The following is a 15,775-nucleotide window of genomic DNA, read 5'->3' on the forward strand; positions in this document are numbered from 1 at the left end:
TCCCGACCCCCTTTCATTTGACATCCAAAACCATCACGCTTTCACCACCAAGTAAAGAACTACCCTGTTAACTCCTACAATAGGCCCTTCATGTGTGCAAATCACGATTAAATAAAATAATTTCTTTCTTTTCTTGCTTGCAAAACCCTCCAATTAAACCCATTAAAGGCGATCATTTGTGTTGCAGTTGTCGTCTTCTTTGTTTTATTTCCTGCAAAACTCCTCAATGAAACGCATGAAAGATGATCAGTCGTCGTCATCATGCAGGGCATTTCCTGCAGATGACAAACAGCTGTTCATCAACAGCTGCTCGCCAGGGGGGTGTGGTTTGGTGGTAGGACCAACACCCCAAGCGCTCTCGCCCACCAAGCGCTCTCGCCCACCAAGCGCTCTCGCCCACCAAGAGCTCTCGCCCACCAAGAGCTCTCGCCCACCAAGCGCTCTCGTCCACCAAGCGCTCTCGCCCACCAAGCGCTCTCGCCCACCAAGCGCTCTCGCCCACCAAGCGCTCTCGTCCACCAAGCGCTCTCGTTCACCAAGCGCTCTCGTCTCGCTCTCATCCACCAAGCACTCTCGTCCACCAAGCTCTCCTTACCACAAGTCCTTTGGCCAAGCCTGCACTGACGTCTGCTTGATCAGACTGCGAGAGCTGCCATCGGAGAGCTGCACGAGCTTGCATGAGTCTGGACGAAGCCTGCATGAGCGTGTTTCGAAGCTGCGAGGGGCTTCCGCAACCTCTGCACTGCCTATCTGCACCACAAGAGCCGCAGGCGTTTGTTGGGATTCATGCAAGCCCACCTGTCTGTGTAAGGTCAGCCAAGAGCCATACCCATGCTATGCTCTGCCTGTAATCTACTCCTCTTTATAAATTTACTCTCTCAGATGATTGATGGTGCCTGTCAAATGTTGTTTCATCCCTACATAGGTAAGAATGTGCAAGTGGGCTCCTTAAGCATGAAGGATAAATTACTTTTCTTTTGGGCCTTTAATTGTAATATTTTGCTTGAGATCCTTGCTTATGATTGTAAATATGTCCTGAATAAATATTGCCTTGTTATAATATAAAAATAACCACCTTTAGAGGCCATTTTTCCCCGCAAAGCGGGGGTTGGCCTTTTTCGGGAACCGTGGTTGTTGTTGTTTTTCGGTCCCCTATTTGAAGCAATGTTTTACGGCCGGATGCCCTTCCTGACGCCAACCCTTTTTGCCGCCTTTAACGACAAACAGGGAATTACCAGTGAACTGGTACTCAATTAGCCGACCTCGGAAGGATGACAGGCTGAGTCAACCCCCCTGGCGTTAATTCAGCGATCGACCGGGATTCGAACCCAGGATCCTTGGTATCCTAAGCCGGCACCCTAGCCGCTAGCCCAACACCAGGGATTAAATGTGCTTTGTAAATAAATGTACTTGCTTTTGAACTGTTAAACATTTCCAATCTTCTTGATTTTGTCCTTTCTTCCATTGGTCCGACTTTGTGTGCAACAAAGGGAAGTTCTGCCCCACTGATCGGCTGCATAATTAGCCAACAGCCAATCTACGGTTTGCTCGGCTATACATAATAGATGGATGGCCATTGACGATATGGTCCCCAATTGGGATAACCATTCCACGGGTAAGGTAATGCGTTAATAAAGAGTGAGAACCCTGCTCGGTTTGATGGTTTCAATTGGCGTCCATGGTTGACTAGTAACCCACCAGACCACGGAGTTATCCATGACTGGTGGCCTCAGGTCTGTAGGTTCAGGTGAAGGTGAACAGACCCCCGTGGTAACACGTAACACTGACCATAACAATAAATCTGTAACAATACATTTCTCTTCATTTTTGTTTTCCCAGGAATTCCAAGGAAAGTATTGAACATTTTCAAGACCTGAATAGCTCCAACCCCACTAAATTAACCACATCCTGCAACTTTTGACATTTTCTCCAATTAGGCCTCTTTATCGTATTTTTGAAAAAAAATTTTAAAAAACGATTCAAAACTTGATGGAATCAAACCACTTGCAAAGGCCCAACTTCAGGGAGCTCTCAATAATCCCTGAAAGCTTCAGCTTCCTTCGTCAAATCCTCACGGACGAGTAGATGTCGCAAATATACTTTCCCTCCATTATATACAGTATAGAGTTGTATTGTGATTGTGATGTCTTTGAGAGAGTCTCGTCAAAAAGTGAATGTGCTGTCGGTTTCATTCCTCGCACAACAACCCTCATTGCCCCCACCTCATCCCCCCTTAACTTAATTAACAAAAATAAAAACACCTTGGTGATGTGCCTGTGCCTGCCCCACTGTCCTTCTACATCCCCTCCTTGCACCTTTCCTGAACAGTGAAACGATAGTTATTAATGCAATGAACTTTGGTGTTGATAGAGCACAGGGATGATGGGCCAATTGGTCCCCTCCTGTATCCAAGTTCCGTATTGATCCTGGTAATGTTTTTATTAACATTTTTGTGTCCAGGATGAAGTGATGGAAGGACAAGGAAATATTTACCTCTCCTTGGTAACCAATACCAGCAAGGAGATGATGTGTTTCAGTGATTTTCCAATGCCTGCACATTTCCCCGTTTTCATGCGACACACAGTGCTTTTTCAGTACTTTCATCTCTACGCCAACAAGTTCCAGCTGACCAAGTACATTCGCCTTAAGGTGATTTAAAAATATATATTTATCATTAATCAAACATGCATTTTAGTGGGGATGGCTTTGTGGTCATGGATGGCAAATTTGCCTCTGTGGTCATTCTGTTTGAAATAGGTGAAGCAAATAATAGTTTTCTGCTTTGATGGAACTTTTGACCCTATATTTTATTAGTCCCCGTTGGGGGTTAGTCCGAAACGGAGGCTTATGGATTTGGCATCGTGCTTCCGCAACCATATCTCAGAGATGTATGGAGTGATTCTGTTCATATTTGGCACAAAGACGATACATGATTGTATACAAATGCACATTTTGTTTCCAGATGCGATCAAAGATGGCCGACTGGCGGCCATTTTAGTTGTAAAAAAAAAAACCGATATTGACCACGTCCTCAACCATTTCTCGGACATGGATTTACCGATCATTCAAATTTGGCACACAATGAATGATGGGTTACATATTATGAATGTCATTTTATTTCGAGATCAGATCCAAGGTAGCTTACTGGCAGCCATTTTGTTACTTAAACGTGTCCCCATCCATTTCTCGGACATGCATGGACCGATTTTGTTCAAAATTGGCACAAAGACAATACATGAGTATACATATGCAGAAGATTTTGTTTTGTCATGTGACCAAAGATGGCTGACTGACAGCCTTTACCTCCATACAGCAAAATTACTAAAACCATGGCAGGAGCTATGACATTTTATGTCTTTTTCTTCTTGTTTTTTTGTGAGACTTGTTTTGTGAATCTCACCGCTCCCTCCCATCACACCACACATAAGTCACATGACTGATTCATGGTGTATCTGCATGACGGTTTGTAATATACTGGTCTTGTTGAGAATTAGCTCATATAAATAGGAACCCTGGTGTTGGGCTAGCGGCTAGGGTGCCAGCTTAGGATCCCAGGATCCTGGGTTCGAATCCCGGTCGATCGCTGAATTAACGCCAGGGGGGTTGACTCAGCCTGTCATCCTTCCGAGGTCGGCAAATTGAGTACCAGTACACTGGTAATTCCCTGTTTGTCAGGGAATAAAAGGTGACAAAAACGGTTGGCGGCAGGAAGGGCATCCGGCCGTAAAACATTGCTTCAAAATGGGGACCAAAAAACAACAACAACAACCACGGTCCCCGAAAAAGGCCAACCCCTGCTTTGCGGGGAAAAATGGCCTCTAAATGTGTTTTTATTTTTATTTTTATTAAATAGGAACCATCTATCTATTATTTATTCATGGACGTATTCATGGACGGAGGGGTGGGCAGGAGCGGTGGTTGAGGGTTAGTGAGGATAAATGTGGATTTTGGATTTTGGACCAGTTTTCACTTTATTATTATTATTTTTTTCTTACCTGTTTATTTTTACTTTTTCATTTTCTCTTTAATAAATAGACAATTGTCATAAATTAGTAAGCCGAATAAAACCAGTTTAACATCCCCACCGCCCCCTCTCCTTCCCCCTCCCCAAATAAGAAGGGAAGTGTGTGAGTGCAAGACTCACATCCCAGCTTTAACCCAAAACCCTGGCAATAGTTATTTCATTCTCCTGTGGACTCTCATTGGAGTTTAACCGTGCAGAGTCCCCACACATATGTAAGCAATCTGTAAGTACAATTTTCTCTATAGCGTAAGTGCACTTTTCCTGTGGAATCATTCAAGCATCTCGCTCTACAATGCAATATCCTCCAACTTGTAACATTTTCCATCCGCTTGGAAGGATAACATTGCCAAAATTACCAGGCCACTTGAATCAACAGTGCAAATCACAATAGCGCATATTTCTTTGCCAATTCACTATCAAAATAATCTCTCCATTACATACATGGAATGTGGATTGGGGTTTTGAGTGGTATGCAAGCCTACATAGTTACGGGTCTCACTTTGTCCTCCAGTGAATGAGGAGGTCAAAGATTCCACCATATTTGTGTAGCAGTAATAAAGGTTTGTTGCAATGTTGGTTTTGGAAGGCAATGTTGACAGTATTTAACATAAGCAATGCAGTGGTCGAGTACAAGTTTGGTGGAAAGTTGGGAGTAGGACAAAAGGTGGGAGGAAGCGTTCAAAGAGAGAGTTGTGTAGTTGAAACAAAGAACAGGATGAGTCTTTTCAATCCGTTTTAGATGTGAAAACTTACTTTGGAGAAACTAGAAAGATAAAAAGCAACAGTTGTAATGGACTGCACAAGTTGCATTCCATGTGGAAGTGGGTTTTTAGTGATTATAAGAAAGTTGGTTGATGCTTTTGGGGTGGAGAGATTGAGAAATTTTACATGCTTATTTTTAATCCGTTTTAGACATTCTACAAGTTGCTTTTATTGGTCCCCTACCTGTTCACTGTTGGGGTTAGTTTGCTGTCCGTCTGTCTGTTCTTCCCACCTGTGGTTTTCCAGACTTTTTTCACATACCCTTTAACATATTCAACTGAAACATGGCACATGGCTTTATTATGATAAGTTACAGAAAAGGTTCGAGTTTCCGGGCGTTTCGGCAATTTTTTTCACAGAATTGCCCTTTGTGGGCTAAAAAATATCATCGTTAGGGGTCACGCACCACGTTTTGCAAAGCAATTCTCGCTCTTGTTCTACATGATATTGTCATTTATTACCCTCGGTAGAGGGTATTGCATTTGGGTCTGTCTGTTTGTTAGTTTGTTTTTGTCTGTCTTTCTGTCTGCACATAATGTGCCAATGATGTCACCTGGTGGTAATGGTATAGCCAGTATTAAATGTTTCTTTTTTTTCAAACGAGTACTGCACCTCTATAAACTACTAGCAAATGCACCCGCACCTTGTGACGAAGGAGGAGGTGGGATGAGGAAGGGGGGGGGTGGATTGGAGGAGGCAGGGGTGGAGGGAGAGGAAGGGGTGGGGTGGGAGTCTGGATGGCAGGGAGGCTGAGGTGGTAGGAGGCAGGGGAATGTGTGGGATGATGAGGATGAGGAGGCGAGGGAGGAGGGAGGTAGGTGGTGGAGTAGGAGAAGGTGAAAGGAATAGGTGTGGATGGAGGGGTTTGGGGTGCGGGAGGAGGAGGGAGGGAGGGGGGGGGTGGGTGAGAATATGGGGTGAGATGGGAGGAGGCAGGGGAAGGTGTGGAATGAGTGAGGGGCAGGGTGGGAGGTGGAAGGGGTGGGGTTGGAGGGAGGGATGGCACTGAGAAGGGGAAGGGGAGGGGTGGGGAAGGAGGAGATGGAGGGGTTGGGGGAATATGGAGGGGTGTGTTGGAGGAAGAGGGAGGGGTGGGGTAAGAGGTGGGAAGAGGAAGAGGAAGGGGTTAGATTGGAGAAGGAGGGGTGTAGGTTGGGAGGAGGGAGGGGCAGGGGTGGGGTGGGGGTCTGAAGGGAGGGGTAAGGTGGGTGGAGGTTGGGGAAGGTGTGGGAGGAGGGAGAGGCAGGGGTGGGGTTGAGTTGGGGGCGTCAAGGGGAAGGGATGGTATGGGAGGGGAAGGTCCCATTCGGTAAAAATTCTGTTACTGCGCTAACTTGAGAACCAGTGATGGGATTTTGACCAAACCTTGTATATGTCTATATTATGATGCAAAGATGAACTGATTAGAAATTTGGCATCAAAGGTTATGTCAGGTAAAATGTGATACTTGAGAACAGCTGAAGGGATTTAAATCAAACTTGGTACAAGTATGTATAATGATGTAATAATGTGGGCGGAGGCATATCAGTCGATGTTGTGATGTAGAATAGTGTTGGTCTAGTTCTTAAAGTTAATTGCAGATGGATACTTTATTATTCCATCGTGATTTACCAACGCATTTTGCTCCTATCCAGACAAAAGTGAAGTCTGTGACAAAGCAAACAGACTTTCCATCATCTGGCCAGTGGAATATCATGATTGTGGATGAGAATGGAAAAGAGGAAAAATTGGTGTTTGATGCTGTGATGTTTTGTTCAGGACTCCAAATGAACCCACATCTTCCTCTTAAGTCCTTCCCAGGTGTGTAAACTATCCTTTTCATTTTTCATTAAAAAAAAATTTTAATCTGCATTTCTAGACTAGGAAAATTAGTTGTTGTTTTCCAAAATAATCCCTCTCCCCCCCCCCCCCCATGCTCCCAATAATTTTTAATCAAATGTCATGCACTGATTTTTTTTTTTCAAACAACAAAAAAAAGTCATATTTGAGTGTCACACACATTTGAATGCCAACAAAAATACAAAATTGGTCCACCAATGTTCAAAATGGTCATCGATTAATGTATTTGGGATCACAATACTGGAACCCCAACAATTTACAGAAATCCGATATGTCTATTTACTCTGGTATATATCCTACTTACTCGTCCAAAAAATCATTCAGGCAGTTACATTTGCTCTTGGTTGTCTACCATGCTGAATCGGTGAAGTTGATAACGAAGAATGAAGCAAGGTGAGGGCATTCATGCTCAACTTGCACAAATATTTTTTTCAAACGAGGTTGATAGTGAGGGTTGCAACATATTTACCTCCACAGTTGTAAAAATAGACATCTGAAAGGCAGTGAGATTGTGTTATGTATTTTTGTAACCAAACTAATGACGTATTTATACCTTCGTCTACATTAGTAGATCGACACTTATTTGCGCTTGTCCCGAGATTTCTAGATTTTGCTCAACAAACTCATTTGTGATTCGAAAATCTGGCCACGAAAGCCTCCTGGGGCAAATAGTGCCAGTTTGTAACATGACATTGATTACGTCACTGCTACAGCGTAACTCCGTTAAAGAATCGACCCAATCACAATTAATTTTTAGTTTTCAATGTGTGCGTTCTTTTATTAACCTTATGGTCGGGTAATGATGAACAACAATGAGAACCAGCAAGGCGTCCACATTATCCACCATTACCAAACCGTCGAAAAACGTTATCAACGCATCGCATGTACGAGTGTAATCCATGGAAATATCTTGATGATGTTGGAGGAAATGATAATCAAAACACAAACCCAATGTCGGAACTCGTTGGCAGTAATTATATTTGTAAGCAATACTTTGTCCGTTTTAATTTTTTCTGTACAATGTGGAGGCTCATGGGAAAGAAAGGTGATGGGGGGAGATGAATTGATGCAATAAGCAGTGTGGCAACTCTTGGATACAACAATCAAAGGAATTACCAAACAGTAAGAGAGGGAAGGGAGGGAGACTGCAACCTCCAAGTAAGGGCGTTGGCTTAGGAAACCTTAACGGGAATAATAATGATTGTGGGTCGGAATGGTGAATGCCATAACACAGCAGTAAACTATTTGCAAGGAGTCCTGAAGGGAAGAGTGGAATAACCTACCCTCTGGAAGGCAGATCAATGGGAGATGTGAGGAATCATGGCATTGATGTGTTGAGTCTGCCTGGGTTTTGGAAGTTTAACCAGGAGAGCTAAGTAATTATTGTCGCGCGAATGCCCTCGGTTAATACTGTGGGCTCGCGGATGGCCAAATGGGCTTTAATGGAGGCGACGATCAATTGCAGATTTGACTAACAAGCACAGGTGGAAGAATGAAGAGGGAGAAGCGGCGAGCTTTTACCTTACGCGATCTCACCGGCAGCTCCATTCCTGCAGGGAATGAACTCACACGGGAATCCGGGTTAAAAATGTACAAACAACCGATTTATTATACGGAACGCGATACAAGGAAACGATGGTAAAAACTAATTCTAAATTGGGATCCTGCACAACTCACTTCAACGACAGCACAGGGGAATTAATTAAATAAAGAAACCGTTGTGGGTGCGAGCTTATCTGTCTGGCAGTGTAGCGTCGTCAGGAATCGTCCAGGTTCCGGTGTTCAGGAAAAAAGGCCTCTGTGCCCCCGCTCACCCGCTGCCAGGCCCCGAGCCACCCGCTCACCCCAGCCTCATCTGCCCAGCGGCATGCCTCGCTTGCCCACCCGTCGGTCGCACGCGAGGTCCTTTTCGCTTGCAGCACCAAGCCTCGCTCCAAACACCAAGCACCAAGACCACGAGCACCAAAACCGAGCAAGGGAAGAGACAGCGAAGAACTCTGAGCGCCAAGAAATCTCAGAGTCCAGCCAGAATGCCGGCGAGCCAGTCGTTTTTCACTCCGGTCTCTGACGTCCCCTTTCTCTCTCCCAATCCGTGCCTTGTATCTTATTGGTCTTTCGCACCTTCTCCCGTCACCGGCGCCTGTCCTCGAACCAGCGACCCGCTTCTGAGTCGTGTTTTTGCGCCTTCCGCACTGACTGGCCGTGGTGTCGTTGGTCGGTGGCCAATCAGTGTGCCACTCCCTTCACCTTCCTTTCACCAATCGGTGGCCACTCCTTCCACCTCAACCAATCACACGTTCCCTGGGCGTGGCTCCAGCCTGCCACAATGTTTGTTGCCCATGGTGGCGTACTGCGCAGCTGCTGCCTGCTTGTCTTTCCGGTTAGTTTTATTGTAAGGGAGGGGATTTAATTGACATGGTGCACTAATGGCCTACCTAAGTGTCTATGGGAGTGCGTTGCCATAAGGGACACTGGGTTGCTCACAGAGGGAACGACAAACAAGGGAATTTTACCCATAACCCCTGTACTAATTATCATGCCCCACCCCCTCGCGGCAGGGACAAAGATTCAAGCTTAATCTCTTGGATTAAATCATACCTCTCTGACAGACGCCAGTTCATCTCCATCAATAACTGCAAATCCCCCACTGCTCCCCTCCCCCAAGGTGTCCCCCAAGGTTCAGTTCTTGGCCCCCTCCTCTTCATCCTTTACCTGTCCCCCCTCGGTCACTTAATCCGCCGTCATGGTCTCCAATTCCACTGCTTCGCCGATGACATCCAGCTTTTCATCTCCACCAAGTCCATCTCCACCGACACCCACTCTATCCTGACAAACTGCATCACTGAAATAAAATCCTGGCTTCAAATCAACTTCCTCAAGCTTAACTGTGATAAATCTGAAATAATCATCATTGGCCCAAAAACGCTCACGAAATCCACCCATAACTTTGCCCTCAACATCGACGGTATCCCAGTATCCACCTCCCCTCACATCCGGAATCTTGGCGTCATCTTTGACCAAACCCTTTCCTTCGACAAATACACTAAACAGATCACAAAGTCAGCCTTCTTTCACCTGAAAAACATTGCCCGTCTCCGCTCATCCCTCTCCTCCATGGCTGCAGAAACCCTCATCCACGCCTTCATCACCTCCCGTCTGGACTACTGCAATAGCCTCCTCTATGGTTCACCCTCAAAAATCACCAATAAACTCCAATACATTCAGAACTCCGCTGCCCGTCTACTCACCCATTCCCGGACCCGTGACCACATCACCCCCGTCCTTTACAAGCTTCACTGGCTCCCCATCCCCCAGAGAATCCAGTACAAAATCCTCCTCTTGACATACAAAGCCCTCCATAACCTGGCCCCATCCTACCTGGCTGACCTCCTCTCCAGACACACTCCCACCCGCAACCTCCGCTCTGCTGGTACCAACCTCTTGACCCCCTCCATCCGGACCAAATTCAGATCCTGGGGGGACAGGGCCTTCTCCATCGCTGCTCCCACCCTCTGGAACTCACTACCTCACACCATCAGAGACTCCTCCTCACTCACCACATTCAAAACATCACTAAAGACCCACCTGTTCAACACTGCATTCAACATTCAACCCACAGCATTTAACCCCTGACTATCTCTTCTCCTTCTCCCTACTTTTGCTTTAAATATTTCCCTATTGATTCTTGTCTTTTTGCAATTGTTGTTTTCATGTATTGTTATGCATTATGTTTTCCACTCTGTCAAAGCGCCTTTGGGCTTCTGGAAAAGCGCTATACAAAATAAATGAATTATTATTATTATTATTATTAATCCGACATTCGGGCTACACACATAACTTATTACAGGTAGATTCCCTATCACGACAGTCGAGCACCTACCTATGCAGATCTACCTGGCTCTAGATATTCCTCTACCCACCGACATAACACAGCCCCACCCCCCGGAACCGTAGTTCCTGCTAGGTTTACTGCAGGCGCTACCATTCCAGTCTTAACACTTACTTTTTCACACTTAATTAGCTTATGAAATAAATCAGGATGGCTGTGGGAAGTGAGCCGGAGCTACCTACCTGTTCTTAACATGCTAATCCCCTTAAGCCATCATCAAATATGTACAATCATTTTGATTCGTTGTTCCTGCGGAGGGAGGAAACAAACAACAACACGCAAAATTAACTTAACCACAAACCTTAACCTTAACCAAAACTTCAAAAATTCAAAACTCTAATAAAACAATTGTACAACCCAAGTCTACAGACCGCGTCCCCCGGTGGATGCCACAAGACGCAACCTTACCTGCGGGGCCATCCCAATGCACCCCTAAATTTCCGCGGGCCCTGTCCTGGTGTTACGGGTGAGTGACATGGCTCGGTGGATTTCGCCCACATTCATTCAACACCAACCCTTAACCACTCATACACATTCCAAAAAACCTTAGACATTTCAAAAATCACAGAACACTTACTTCACCCCCCTGCAGGACCTCACGGTGGGGACAAAGATACAAGCTTAATCCGACATTCGGGCTAAACACAGAACTTATTACAGGTAGATTCCCTATCACGACAGTCGAGCACCTACCTATGCAGATCTACCTGGCTCTAGATATTCCTCTACCCACCGACATAACAGTATTAATGGGAGAATGCATGCATCCTTGAGTTGGGGTGGGTTAGAGGGCTGATAGAGCAGAAGGAGTGAAACCAGCAGACAGTTTTAAAAACAACAGACCACTGTCCTGTCTGCCCTTTGAGAGCAGCAGAACTTGCACTCTGGCCTCATTGCCGGAGATTCCAAGAATGTTGAAAGCTTTATATTCACATTATCCAGGACACCGTTGTTATGCTGCCTGTGGACACCGTTATCCTTAAGGTAGAGCAATAAACAGTTGTGTAAAATAACCTATCTCACCACGATGATCCACACACACACACACACACACACACACACACACACACACACACACACACACACACACACACACACACACACACACACACACACACACATATATATATATATATATATATATATATATATACACACACACGATTTGTGTCCAGGATTCGCACTTATTTTGATGGTCTTATTATAATAATAAAAATATATTATATACATATATTTTTAGATTCTGACAATTGGAATGAAACAAAACAGGTGGATTTGTAGAATGGACTTGCCTTATCTTGTAGAATAGTAAATTTGTTTACTTGCTTTGCATTGTCCGACGTGCTGAGCACATTATTTTTCTTAATTTTGAATATTTTGTTTTTATCATGTCATTTTGAATTTCAAGTGACTTTCTTTGCAGGGATTGAACACTTTAGAGGCCGTTATTTGCACAGCCATGATTACAAGAAACCTCAAGAGTTCCAAGGTCAGCGTGTCCTTGTGATCGGTGCAAGCAACTCTGGTGTGGATGTCGCTGTGGGTGTTTCGGATCTGGCTTCCCAGGCATGTTTATTAAAAAATGAGCTGCAAAGGAAGAAACACCTTTGCAATGTTGTTGCTAGAGAATGTCATGGTCTGTTGTTGGGATATGTTCTACTGATTCTTCATTTATTGTTTCAGCTGTTGTGTATAAATGATTTGAAGCAAACTTAAGTTGTGCGACAAAAAAAAAAAAATTGCTGATTTAGACGAAACGCGGCTACGAAGGGGATTTTATATAGTTTATCTTTTTTTTCCCGAACATTTGCACATATTGTTCTCGTGTATGGATTTGATAATTACCTCTGCCACCAAAGGTTGAACGAGGTTATGTTTTAACCTCTATCTGTTTGGCTGTTTGTCTTTGTCTGTGAGCAGGATATCTCAAAACATTGAGGATGGATTCGGTCGAAATTTAGTGGACAGTGACAAGGATGTGTGAACAGGATGAATTGATTCGACTTTGGTGTAGATCTGGAATCTTGATACTATTTTTTAAAAGTGACTCTTCACAATTTGAGAGATGGGGCCAAAAACGAAAAATAGCATAATATCTCAAAAAGTTGGGGACGAGTTATGACAAAACTTGGTGGATGAGTTGGTTAGGTGATTAGGACAAGCCAATTCGATTTTGGTTCAGGTATGGATCGAGGTCTGGCCTATCGGTGGGATACAAACATAACCTGTTCAGCCTGGCGGAGGTATGAGCTCTACCGAGTGCCGTACTAGCTAATAACCCACATTCCTAAAAATTTGGCTTCCATCTTATGAAACAGCACAACGACCTGGTCACTCTACTCTGGACATGCTGCTTCTGCTTTCTCAACAATGGATGGAGGTCCTCAACGCCAAACAGGAAATTAGAGCTGTCTCCCTTGACATTTCACGTGCCTTCGATACGGTCTGGCACCCAGCTCTGCTCACTAAACTCTCCTCCTTTGGTATCCATGGAAATCTCCACGCATGGCTGGCGGACTTCCTCTCTGGTCGTAGTCAACGTGTGGCCCTGAATGGGTTTCTCTCATCTCCTCTTCCTGTTCAGGCTGGAGTTCCCCAAGGTAGTGTTCTGGGCCCTGTGCTTTTTCTGGTCTTCATCAATGATCTCTCTTACTCTCTTGAAAATCCTCTGTATCTCTTTGCTGACGACTCTACTCTCTGTCGCTCCATTCCTCATCCCTCAGATCAGCAGTCTGCAGCCTCCTCACTCTCTGCAGACCTGGACAAAATCAGACTGGGCAAACAAATGGAACATGTCTTTCAATCCTGATAAATCTCACACTCTTACGATGTCTCTCCGAAAAGACTGACTGGAAAACCCTCCCATCCACTTTCTGAATAATCCTCTCCAAGAAGTTCTGTCACTCAAGCTTTTGGGTCTCACTATTTGCCATGATCTTTCCTGGGAAAACCACATTTCAAATCTGGCCTCCAAAGCCAGTTGCCGACTGGGCATCCTCCGTCGTGCGAAATCCTTCCTTGGCACACCTGAGCTCCTCACCACATACAAGGCTTTCATCCGCAGCTCTATGGAATACTGCTCTCCCCTCTGGTCTGGTGCTCCTGCCTCACACCTAGCCCGTCTTCACGCTGTTGAAACCAAAGCGTTCAGAATCATTGGAATCTCCCGTGATGAAGCTAACTCCAAGGGCCTTTCACTCACTCACCGCAGGCAGGTTGGTGGTCTTTCCGTCTTCTACCGACTCCTCTCTGGCCTTGCCCCCCCAGCCCTCTCTGGGCTCTGTCCCCCAAATATTCCTACAGGTCGCACAAGATCTGCCTGCAACCCTCTTATGGTTAAACTGCCAAAATCAAGACTTTCTGCTCACCTTCACTCCTTCATTCCTCTTTTCTCCTGCCTCTGGAACAAACTCCCTCACTCTCTTCAATCCCACTCCACCCTCCAGGTCTTTAAAACAGGTCACCACCATCTCTTATCCTCCCCCATCCAAAACCTTGATCTTTTCTACCCCCGCTAATTTCGGTCCCCTTGTGTTTTATACCTCTCCCCCCCCCCCCCCCTCCCCTACCCACACCTCCTGCCCCCAAGCCCTCTCCCTCCCACACTTCTCCCTGCTCTCAAATGTTGTGGTTGTGTGCTTCCCCTTCTCTCCCCATCTTGTCTTCCGCTCCCTCTTTTTGTATATTTTGTTTGTCTGGTTGATTTGTTTGTGAAATAAATGTTAGCTCTTTCACGAGCCTCGATTCAGTATACAAAAAAAATATTAAAAAAATAAAAACGAATACATAATTTTGTAAAGTGCTAACTTTTCACATATACTTGAAAAATAAATGATAAATATGTACTGCGATGAAGTACAGTATTATCAGTGATTAGAAACCCCAAAAAGATAGATATTTTATTATTTACATACCCAGAATTTTCTTATTTATTCACATAACCAGAATCAAATCGATACAGTAAAGCATATTTTCATGTAAGGTATCACAGCACTCGGTAGTAAAGGCAGAAATAAATGTAATAAAAAATTCTAGTATTAAACTTTATTAAAATTTGGCCAAAGTCTCAAAATAGTTATTTATTTAACTGAGATGAGTATAGCAGAGTTTGTTTATACACATAGGCTTTCATAATTTACCCACTATTAAAGACTTTGAAGACCTCAGGGTTCCACGAGCTAAGGTGTTATATCGACCTTTTTTGGGACGTACACATGTTAGCATGCATGTTCTATCTATCATGTGTTACGGATTCCGGATTTAGGTGAATTACTATTCAGGTCATTGCTTATTAATGTTTATTCTATTAAAGGTTGTTGTGGTTAAATGGTTAGAGGCGCTCCTGATAACAGGAGACCGGAAACGGGATGGTGAACCGGAAGAGGAGAAAAAAGACACGAGGTCCTGGAGAAGCGGCCATCTTCTTCTTCCTCGCCCAGCTCTGACGCGAGCGGTGTCGATATTGATTAGCGTGGGGAACGCTGAGTTTGAAAAGCCCGTCTGGCGAGAGGAGTTACCTGCACGGGGTGATTGCCTGTTACGTGTCAGGTTGCCGTGGCTTCCTGGAAGGAACCAAGCGTCTGGCACTGTTCGCCTCGACGCCTCCGAGGGCGTGTACGGGTCGCTCCTTGGGCCTCGCGCGCTTTGCGAGCCACGCTTTGCTTTGCCCGCTTTGCTTTGCAAGGAGGTGTGCGCTGCAGCAGCTGTTCCCGGTACGTGACGTGCACGTTTGGAGCACGTCAGCCAGGGGTCCGTTCAACTGCCCGTGTGCGGAGAAGTCGACCTTCACCTTGGTCTGGAGGGGCCCAGAGACATTGTGAGGGACAGTGACTATTGAGGGGTCATGAGTGGGGAAAGGGGGGAAATATATGAGATGGCCATCTTAGTAATATTGTTGATTGATTGTTGATTGTTGTTGATGGATTGAGAATATATTATTAATTAATCCGGATCCTTGGTGTGGGGTTGCTTATTGACCTGAATTGTTTGTGTCTTTCATATTGATTGCATTACGGAAGCGTATAAATCATATATCTTTCTGGCGGGGTCCTCCCACGGTCCGGGGGTCACCAAGACCAGGTAGTTACCGGGAGGACCACGTAACACATGCTAAACAGGAAAATAAAATTGAGAGAGCATGTGTCTGCGCATGTATATGGAGGCTTCTCATGAGAGTAAATTTATCATACACTTAAGATTAACAGTGTTATTTTTGTACCCTTTTCTGTATCCATGATATATTTTAATTGTGAACACAATTA

At 44.9% G+C, this 15,775-nt stretch overlaps 1 protein-coding gene across 2 annotated transcripts in view; it reads left to right on the forward strand.

The window, feature by feature from the left end:
* Nucleotides 1–15,775, forward strand: part of LOC137432677 (flavin-containing monooxygenase 5) — a 49,110-nt gene that overhangs the window by 18,653 nt on the left and 14,682 nt on the right. For both annotated transcript variants that reach the window (XM_068124766.2, XM_068124767.2), the window contains 3 exons: nt 2,461–2,649; nt 6,421–6,586; nt 11,938–12,080. In XM_068124766.2, coding sequence (XP_067980867.1) covers nt 2,461–2,649; nt 6,421–6,586; nt 11,938–12,080 — 498 coding nt within the window. The remainder of the gene's footprint in view (nt 1–2,460; nt 2,650–6,420; nt 6,587–11,937; nt 12,081–15,775) is intronic.

The sequence above is a fragment of the Myxine glutinosa genome, chromosome 8 (genome assembly GCF_964187855.1).
Source record: "Myxine glutinosa chromosome 8, kmMyxGlut1.1, whole genome shotgun sequence".
Taxonomy (NCBI): Eukaryota; Metazoa; Chordata; class Myxini; order Myxiniformes; family Myxinidae; genus Myxine; species Myxine glutinosa.